The 9,767-nt window shown below is 48.0% G+C and overlaps 4 protein-coding genes across 4 annotated transcripts; 1 reads left to right on the top strand and 3 right to left on the bottom strand.

The window, feature by feature from the left end:
• The first annotated feature begins 1,132 nt into the window (after nucleotides 1-1,132).
• F5891DRAFT_1088229 (uncharacterized protein) lies at nucleotides 1,133-2,864 on the top strand. The gene is made up of 3 exons (XM_041363492.1): nucleotides 1,133-1,202; nucleotides 1,254-2,501; nucleotides 2,553-2,864. Exons 2-3 carry the CDS (start codon nucleotides 1,266-1,268, stop codon nucleotides 2,775-2,777), a joined length of 1,461 nt encoding a protein of 486 aa, XP_041216337.1. The 5' UTR covers nucleotides 1,133-1,202; nucleotides 1,254-1,265; the 3' UTR covers nucleotides 2,778-2,864.
• Nucleotides 2,865-3,420: 556 nt separating this feature from the next.
• On the bottom strand, nucleotides 3,421-5,820 carry F5891DRAFT_1157930 (peptidase S8/S53 domain-containing protein; the record flags this gene model as incomplete). Its single annotated transcript, XM_041365218.1, has 10 exons — nucleotides 5,345-5,820; nucleotides 5,005-5,292; nucleotides 4,848-4,955; nucleotides 4,669-4,797; nucleotides 4,498-4,614; nucleotides 4,242-4,442; nucleotides 3,928-4,193; nucleotides 3,840-3,875; nucleotides 3,635-3,778; nucleotides 3,421-3,585 (listed from the first exon to the last, which is right to left on the bottom strand). The coding sequence occupies exons 1-10, from the start codon at nucleotides 5,808-5,810 to the stop codon at nucleotides 3,421-3,423; spliced, it is 1,920 nt and encodes a 639-aa protein (XP_041216336.1). The 5' UTR covers nucleotides 5,811-5,820.
• Nucleotides 5,821-7,442: 1,622 nt separating this feature from the next.
• F5891DRAFT_989852 (uncharacterized protein) lies at nucleotides 7,443-8,188 on the bottom strand (the record flags this gene model as incomplete). Its single annotated transcript, XM_041378074.1, has 5 exons — nucleotides 7,443-7,710; nucleotides 7,810-7,896; nucleotides 7,918-7,954; nucleotides 8,017-8,075; nucleotides 8,145-8,188. 5 exons carry the CDS (start codon nucleotides 8,186-8,188, stop codon nucleotides 7,443-7,445), a joined length of 495 nt encoding a protein of 164 aa, XP_041216335.1.
• Nucleotides 8,189-8,427: 239 nt separating this feature from the next.
• On the bottom strand, nucleotides 8,428-9,767 carry F5891DRAFT_438380 (uncharacterized protein). The gene is made up of 5 exons (XM_041371831.1): nucleotides 9,453-9,767; nucleotides 9,201-9,401; nucleotides 9,063-9,153; nucleotides 8,878-9,001; nucleotides 8,428-8,826 (listed from the first exon to the last, which is right to left on the bottom strand). The coding sequence occupies exons 1-5, from the start codon at nucleotides 9,660-9,662 to the stop codon at nucleotides 8,742-8,744; spliced, it is 711 nt and encodes a 236-aa protein (XP_041216334.1). The 5' UTR covers nucleotides 9,663-9,767; the 3' UTR covers nucleotides 8,428-8,741.

Below are 9,767 nucleotides of genomic sequence, written 5' to 3'. Positions count from 1 at the left end.
TGATTAAATATAAATATAAAAAACATACCGTGCAGATTTTGAGCGACGTCGTTTGCATGACGCCGGCACCCGTCGAGTTTAATTTGTCGTGACATTCACGAAACCTTTTTTTGAGACTGGAGGGAATGTTAGTACACATGTGAATCGATACGAAAAATCGTACCTCATGATATGATTGTTGGTCGAGTCGCGAAACTTATCCGGCACCTCAGCGTATTGCGCCGCATAGTTAGGATCAGCCTGGAAAACATGGCGGGCGACGACAGAGCAAACCGAGAGTTTATCCTTGCCCGATGGGCGATCACCCTCGGTATGCGATTGTTTCCCGTCCGAAAAGAACAGAACTCGGCAGTCTGCTGGATGGTTGCGGAGGTACTCGATAACCCTCTGGGTGCGAGAGGGGTCCGCCTGCCACTGCACGACGAGCTTGGGTGCCTGGGCAGCATGATCGTTACCCGAGTACTCCGAGATTTTCCTCGGCCACGGTGACGGGTCCTTGGTTGTAGTCCATAGATTTGGGCTGCAAACACTTGAGGCGTGCAGAACGACGAGGACGTGGTGGTCGAATGACAGGCATAGTTTTCGAAGTCCGAAACTATGCCGATGTGCCGCATGTCCTATGCGTGTTGTTCCTGCCTGAATTGTCAGTTTCTAACCGAAGTTACCGAGCTTTACCGAGCTTTACCGAAAATTCCCATTTTACTCTGAGTACCATTATTGCCGTACTCTTGGCTTGACCAGTTGAAGACAAAGAGAAGATACGTTTCAAGACAAACTTGTGTTCGTGCGCAGCCACAACTTGAAGGAGGCCTGCAGAATCTGATCATTGTTGATCGCATCCTAGTACTAGTATAGAGCATTCCACCCTGCATCATCTCATCGACGCAGCAACCTTGGACCGGGTACCCCCTGAGCTCGAGGAGAATCGAGGCGGAGAGTTATTTGTGCCCACTGAACAGGATCAATAGAAATTTGAGGCGGCCAAATTGTTTACAACGTCCTTGAGCGGTCACTTTGACCATGCCCGTTTCAACGTTTCAATCTCATCCGCTGCCGCATCATGGTAAGTTTAGCCTGCTAGTACCCTGATTAGTATTACGTGTACGGCGGAGTGCGCGGAGTTCATACTAGGCATAGCCCAAGCATAGCCAGTCACTACATACATACACCACCTTGCCTTTGGTTGCGTTCCGAGCTTCAAAGTAAGTAGTTATAATCCATCAACATCTTGATTATAGCTTACCAATTCGAAGCATTTTGAAGTCATGGGCCAGTTAATGAACATACCTTCCAGGGACTCCGGTATTATACCCCAAGTCGGTTTGCCACCCGAACTTTGGTCGGCAATATTCGAGCATCTTCCTCTCCGAACCCTTCATGACGTTACCCTCACTTGCCACTCCTTTCGTTATCTCGCGCAACCCCTCTTGTTTCGCTCCCTGACATTCTGTCCCTACTCTCTGGACGCCAACAACCAGCGCTTCATTCACCGTCTCGAAACTGTAAAGCGTACAAAGCGCCGCATACAATTTTGTTCCTCAGTACGCATCGCCCATGCTGTTCGTGAATGCAAATTTTATCCCCGATATATTGTTGGTGCTGTTCTCAACACGGCGATTCCATATAATGTGCTTTTGGATATACTACTCGATACCCTACCGCTTTTCGTCAATCTCCAATCGCTATCGTTCATGTTCGTGGACCTCAGCCAGTCCCAGATATCAAAACTATGCGCGCTACGAAGCCTAGGGAACCTTTTCTTAGGCAATTGTACAGTGGAACATGTCCTATCGCTTTCATCTCCCAAATTACGGCTTGCCAACTTGACCATCATCTGTGATAGCAAAAATATGCTTGGGAACGGTCAGAACGGTCATGGACTATCTGTTTTCTCACCCGACCACATACGTTCCGTCTCTATAATCAACCCAGTCGCAGCCTCACAACTCCTAAACAATTTCATAGGAAACGCATCGCAAGGCCTGCTACAACTCCGATGCCTCACATTACCTTGCAATTTAGAAGTCGTGCGCGCTTTCCGTCCTATACTTCATCTCATCCCAGAGCTAGCCGAACTCAAATTCGCCCGCCCCTCTCAAATCCAACACAACCTTCCCAGAGATGAAAATTTCTCCCTGTCTACGCATTTCAATCCACTCAAGCCCCTCTCGAAATACCAAGGTCCTCGTCAGCTTTTACCCCACTTTGTTCGCCCTGGTGCTCTCGAACATCTCAACTTGTGGAGTACACGCCCCGTGTCCACTGATGGTTCGATGAGTCCCTTGGAATTGCACGGAGCACTTGCGGGTGGCAATAAACTCGTGAGTGTATGCGATCCGGAGGTTCTCAAGACTGTACAGATGCTGGAGTTGAGCGTCACGCATGTCGATGCCCTCATGCTCCATGTTATTTGCATTCGCTTCCCAATACTGCGATCATTATACGTGTTTGCAGCAAAAGGCTTCTTTCCTGGTGCTGTTACGCAAGCGTGGGACCCTGAGGTATATGTCAAATCGTCCCTCCTCTATTTCGGGCTAAACTGTGTGTTTCAGGTGATAATGGACGCCCTTTTGACCCTACCTCTTCCCTCCACCATTCGGCATTTGCGACTCTCGTCGTATTCAGCTGGATCACGCAGTGGAACTGCCACGGAAGACCGCCTTGTAAGACACAAACAAGACCTCCGGGTAAAATATCCTAATTTAAGCTCTGTTTCTCTGGATGAATCGGACATCGACCTAACGTGGGATAGGAGTACAGTGCTGCTCCATTGCTGAGATTCGAGGATTCGTTCAGTGCACAGCCTGCATTTGATTGACCTATATATATGTATCTATGCATAATTGTATACGATTTATTTCGGGTTGCCGCGGACTACTGTCTCCGAATAGGATGTTTCCCAGTCATTCCCTTCACCCGTCCTGTCGTTCCTGTACCCACCGACGATCTTCCACAATGCACTATCATAGCAAGTTCTTTCACACCATTGCTCTCCAAGCCCATGCTCATAGATACACTATCACTCCTCGTCGTCCTTGCAGTTTGTTCTACAAACCTAGCATACCCCGTAAGCAGAACCGATGTGATAGTTACTGTGACAAACGATGAACTCATTCTCATCAACGTTGGTTCAGTGTGCCGGAATATAGATGGAAAGGGTGTTAGTAGGGGATAGTGGATGCCGTCCCCACGACATGGATGTGTTCGGATGCACACCATACGATTGAGCTATACTTGAAAATCAGAGCTTCCTGGAGGCCAGAGGAAGCTCGAGGCATCTGGCCATGCTATCTGATTCGGAGCGTCGGATATGTAGGGCGGAGGCAGAGGTCAAGACCAGAAAATTCTATTGAGCCAATTATGAAACACAGGAATGCGGATTTGCTTGATTGCAGGACTATTAAACGCGATACTCGTATTCTATGGAAGAGCCAGCCATTTCTCGAGCAATACAGGGAAGTTGAGAGTACCAAGACCAGTAACTGGATCCCATCCAACGGTCGCGTTGTAACCTTCGGTACCACAGCCCGGGTTTGACCCTTCGGTAATGTCATTGAAAGCACCTGCGAAATCAGTAGAGTAGATCTAACACCATAAATTATCAACTGAGGCGGGCAAAAGGGCAGGAACATACCGTAGGGTTAATGAACCCAATCGGGCTCTTTCCTGCAGCGAGACGGGCATCGTTGATCATCGTAAAGATGGCGCCGCTAACTGGTGAAGAACAGGACGTTCCGTACACGAGCTCGAATTCACCGTCGACAGCGACAACGTAGTTCTGACGGGAAACAATAAACGTTAAACCCCGCGTATCCATGCGACTTGTAACAGACACTCACAGCTCCGTTGGCAGCAATGTCAGGTAAAGCACGAGACTGATAGATAGCTTTAGTTGATTGAACATATCACATTCACTCTGACACTTACCATGCCAGTCGAGTTCCACATAGTTGCGGGGTAGTTGGGAGGATAATTTTCCAGATAGTAATCGACAGCGGTCTTCTGGTACGAGGGCATCGCGAAGTAGTTACTGAAGCCTCCACCCGAGTAGATGACTTCCATGCAAGCCATTTCAGGTTGAGCGTCGAGGACACTTGCACCTGGCTTGACCATGGTAGCGCCGACAGATGTGACGTAGGGGCAGACACCAGGGAATGTGGGATTGAACATTGTACCGTTTACAGTCTGAGTGCCTGTTGTCGTGTGAGAAGATAGAAGTGAAAATTAAACTAAAGGTATACCATCGGGGTTCAGGCAAACATCGCCATTACCAGCAACACCATCGTCTCCAGAGCTGTACAGGATGGTAACACCCATCAAGCCAAGCTTCGCATACTCTGCGCACTGGCGCTCAGCATAGAACGGAGTGAGATCGGCCTCGTTGTACCCATATGATGTTGATATAACGTATGCGGGCGTAACAGTGCCACAGTCCTCGGGCCCTATCAAAGCATCCAAGCTTATTGTATTTCAGATCGAAGAATGACAGGGACTTACCCTCATAACCCCCACCGTATGGGTCAGGATATTCGGCGTCCTCAGAGTAATCGTCACCGCCCTCGAACGTGCAGTATGACCCATCAATGGCGTCGAGGAAGTTGTTGAAAGAAGCCCCTGTCAATGTGGTCAGCGATATGTTTACGGCGTTTTCTCCTGTTCTCATCCTACCTTCCACCATGTCACCAGTTTGATAAAGAGTGACGTTTTGCTTGCCAGTGACCAATGTCATACCATATTGGAGATCGAGATCCGACTCGCCGTTGTAGTCGAAACCTTGGTACTCGGTCTGTGCATACCCTGCAGCATGTCTTTATGGTTTGATGAAAGAAGAACGTTAAGGTAATTACCTCCATCAATGGAAACCATGACTGGCTCCTTTCCGATGAGATCAGTAGAATAGTTCATGGCAAACATTTGCAGGTCGGATTGCAAGTACGCCTGAGGAGTGTATTCCACTAGGTGATGAATTAGCTCGCATGGTTACCAGTGGAATAGAATCCATACCGACGCCGAAGCTGTTAATGTCAGTAGAAACAGGTTCGTATACAAGTCCATATAGAGCTCTCAAGCAGATCGGAGTGATGTACTCGTCACACTGCTCAAGCTCAGTCACTAGCTGTGAAATAGTGCCAGTAGTCTTGGGGGTGATTCCTACACCAGGTTGACCGAGTGAGTGAGCGGCTTCCGACGGACTTCCAGATCGACGCTTGAGTTTCGCGTCGAAGCTGACGGAGGGCAGGACAAAATCAACATGAGCACTGATCTGCTCAGGGAGATGATAGGCCTCGCAAGCTAAAAAGTGGTGAGTGAGTGCCACAATAGTATCCTCTACGAAGATACTGACCGACGTGCTCCTGTCCAGAAACATGAGTATAAACATTATACTCTGTGTTCATGAGCCGTTCCGCTTCTTCGACCGTAACATCGACGTTAATCCAACCTTTGGTGGAACTTACGCGAATGCGCTCGCTCGCTAGCCCATTCTCAACAAGCCAGTCTCTAACGGTGGAGATAGATTCCTCTGAAGGTGAAAATTTTCGTGCGATCTCTCCTGCACTCCAGTGCTTGCCATAGTTGGATGACTTCGGGTGAGAAACATCATAAAGATATTCATCGATGAATTCGAGGTTATTCTGTTTCAGAGCAATGCGCAGAGGAAGTGTTGCTGCACTCTCGTGCCTTCGAGTTTGAGACCATCCAGCAGGAATGGCGCTGCGCTTCTCATGCACATTGTATGGGCTGAGAGCGGGCCTCGCCAAGGAGGCTACTGCGAGACTGAGGGTGACGAAAGTGGTCAATGAGCAGCGCATGTCGACGACCGAGACGACCAGAAGCTGACAACAAATCAATCACCAGCCATATCTTTTATAACTTTCTCGAGCACAGAAGCAGCATGGTTATGCGCCAGGATTAGACTGTAAGCACGCGAAACAGAGTCTCCTCGATGCGACACCCTCTCAAGGGCTTCACACACTGCGAGCTGTTTCCCCGAGAAACACATGGATGAGATACTCCTGGATTATACTGTCCACAGTCGAGAAGAGATACCAGAAAGGCCTCCGCTTTTGGTTAGATCCCTGATTGCCTATCGTAGATCAACATAGTTCTTCGACAAGGACGAGCTGTTACGGTGAAGCCGGTGATCGTTAGTTGATTACCAGCTACTCAGGAGCACCTTTCAATAATCTTTAAATCGCCCGTAAGTGGCTTGGGAATTAGGCATGAGGTACGGTAGCCTGTACAGGCAAAAGGAAATGTTCCCAGAAGTAGGATTTCAAAGTGTGCCATAACTTGATCGATTGGACCAATACTGTGGGTTTGTCAAAACACCGTGACTGCACAGCCATACAGACACTCTGACTGTCGGGCTCTCCCGGGTCGGAGCCGACGGACTACTCTTCCTGTGTCCGTAAATGATGGAGCTGCAGATTTTCTGAAAGTGCAATACAAGCTTGCAGAGATTGATTGTATAAATGTCCCAGCTATCTCCAGTCCCTTCCCCTTCTTCAATATCTACGCGGATTCTTTCGACAGACTAGTCCTTTTATTTATGTACCCTCGCACAGGGCAACCGGGAGTGCTCAATCCCAACGGCTGCGACGATTTTCCCTGGTGCTAGCCAGCAAGAGGCGTCACCCATGTGCTTCAACTTGAAGCGCGAGATCTCATTCTCTACACCCATAGTAGGAATTGTGCACGGTATCACTCTTCTTTTTGACAAGTGGAGAATAATGGGCTTGCAATACCCCACGTTTCAGGTCGCACAAGACGCACAAAAGCTTCTGACTTTCGGTCCTAAAGCATCTGTTACCAATATCGTGACAGTTGCTTGCGCACCGAATGTCCCACTCCGATAACTTCCGTCAGGACGCGTCCCAGTCTCCCAGACAAGTCCCAAATAACACATGCTTGATTCCCAACCTGGATTTCGCTTTACATTCCACGGAAAAGTTACTCGGGTTGCCATGGACTACCGTCTTTGAATAGGATATCGTTTCTCAGCCATTCCCGTACCCATTGATGAGCTCCCATGACCACAACGCACTAGCAAGCTCTTTCACGTCATCGCTCTCCAGTCCCGTGTTCATAAGCACACCATTATTCCTTCGCGTCCTTGCAGTCTGTTCCACAAACCTGCATTGAAGTTGGTATATAGTATGTAAGGATCCTATATATTTTGAATTTTATATTTGGCCATCTACGCTCACATAAGCTCAGGTAACTAAGTTCATCGATGCTAGATGGCTCAGCTACCAATGAAACGAAAACGTCCCGAATCAAAGTCAATGTCCGAAATCAAAGCAAAGCTCGTAAACTCGCTGGCAACAGGTACGCATAAGTGTCCAAAAACTTGTATGTCACTTTATCAGAGGGAGCGGCAAACATTGAAAGACCTTATACGTCGTTTGTAATCTCCTCAGGTATGTCCTGCAAGCCGAATACTATCCACGTGCCATGCCTGCGCTAATCCGTGACAATGGCCTAGGTTCTATTGTCGCACTATCCAGCTGCGGGGGTAAGACACCTACTTCTGTCTCACTCATGTTGCGCACAATACGTGCAAGTGGGGGTAGCACACCCACGTAAAAACGCGTCCGATATTGTGGACAAAGCCCCGCGTCGTCAGAAAATAAGCGCTGAGCCGCCCGTTCCAAGACCTCTCGAACACAATCGGCAGTCTTGCCCTCAAGGAGCGAGGAGGTCTCGTCACTATATAATAAAATCGCTCGGTCACGTGTGTTAGAGACAAACGCGAAAGACATTCTCATTGGCTGGCTATGTACCTTTCATACGGGAGGACTCACACACCAACTTGAAGGAGCACGATGGAAATTACTCCATGTGACCCTCAACCATTCACGTTTCAGCGAGCTATCTCCTTTAACACCGAAGTTTCTGCCGATGGTATGTTATCACGATTCCGGAGACGCATATCCAAGCTCTGCTACTCGTCCTTGAACATTAAACATCAGAGATCAGTCGTCTTCAAAACCCCATATTCCATCTAAAACGCACGCAAGAAGAACTCCAGGAATATGAGGACGACCCCAGATATCATCCTCCTGAACCGGAACCTGAAAGTAGAAATGGTAGGTATGGTGTATTTGGGACTGGTGATAATGGACTCGAGCCCTTGGACGCACCTCTCCCGGGAGACAAGTCGGGTCATCGAACTCGACTGGAACATGAGGAAGAAAGCGATGTGGGTCTGTGGTCCTACGTTAACTTGATCATAGTAACTGCCGCATTGTACATGTCATCTAATCACTTTATGCGTTGGTTAAACAGGATGTCGCGAATCGATCCTTCAAGTGCCTGGTTTTTAGAAAAATTCCAATCTCTGTCCTATGGAGAGTCATACTCTATGGAGGACAGTTCATTCTAGTCTAAGTGCCTGGTTAATGTGCGTATGAAACGGGCTCTCAATTCCAATGTGAATGATTCTTCGTATTAATTAATCACCGATTCTAGTTCTGATATACACGTTGGTCTGAATATGTAATAGAATGGTAGAAGTTGTAGGTGGCAAACTCATAAATCCTTCAGTAACAGTAAAACGGAAAATGACTATCATACATCACTCCTTGCCGGGTAGATTGAGGTCACTAAATGTGCGTTGTCCACACGGTGGACATTGTCGTCTTGTCCAGGATCGTGCTAAAGCCACCCCCTTTGGCTCGCAGTGCAGCCAATGCTTCGATCACCCATACTATAACAATTATCACAGCCAGTCATGACCGTCAACGCGGAAGGCATGCAGCACCTATACTAGCATGATGCCCGTCGATAACTTGTGTGGGGGTGGTTTTTTCACCATTGGCCGGCCTGCAAGGCATAGTAAGACTGGCAGAACCAGCGAGTGCGCTACTAGCTTACTTTCTGCCCACGACGGCGAAAACGTAGAGCGTAAGGGCTCCGTTTGAAAGGAAGGCCACACAAGCCAAGATAGTTATGATGTTGACAATGACATTGTCGGACCCGAAGCAGGCGATAAAGATAGCTGCACCAAATGAAATGTCATACTCATAAGTAGATCTAAACACACCTAGTGCCTCACTTACCCACAAACAAAAAGCAAGTGGCGACTGACAGACAGATTGAGGGGTATGCTAACCATAACAGCAGCGCGATGACTTGGTATCGTGGCATGTACTGTGCTGTGTGTCAAATGGTGAGCCAGCCCAAACAAACTCACTCACCTTGAGGGTTTCCATGTCTTTGTGAGCGGTACTAGTCTCATAGATAACAAGTACAGCAGATCCAGATATTACGCTGAGCAATGCAGCATCGAATGAAATCATGGCGATGATGTACGAGATTGGAGAGTTATAAGCCATCAAATGCGGCACGGGAGGCGGTGACGACAGGAATAGAGTAGTAGTTGCGAGCACGAGCCCGGCCTGAAGTCTGGTCATTGAACGCCAGCCATGAAGTCAGATTATATGACATACAGTGACGTTTGTGTTCTGGAATCGATTGACCATAATTGAGACATGTTCCTTCCAGTCTTTGTTCTTTGTATCTTTCCAATGGTCGAGAGACTCCCGAGAGACTGCGATAATGCACAAGATTTTGAATGCCAACTTGAGAATAGGATTATTGGGAGCTCGACAGTTTTCAGGGACTTGAGAGACGGAATTTGCAGACTCGGACGTCGCCATGGTGGAGGTGATTCGAGTTGCTTTTGAAAGCTGAAGGGTATTTAAAAATGCTATATATAATGTTTATGCACGATGTATCACTGCACAGAACTTGGTACCTCAAGA

The sequence above is a fragment of the Suillus fuscotomentosus genome (genome assembly GCF_016647785.1).
Source record: "Suillus fuscotomentosus strain FC203 chromosome Unknown F5891scaffold_355, whole genome shotgun sequence".
Classification (NCBI taxonomy): Eukaryota; Fungi; Basidiomycota; class Agaricomycetes; order Boletales; family Suillaceae; genus Suillus; species Suillus fuscotomentosus.
Note: the sequence above shows the minus strand (reverse complement) of the source record. Positions and strands in the feature narration are given on the sequence as shown.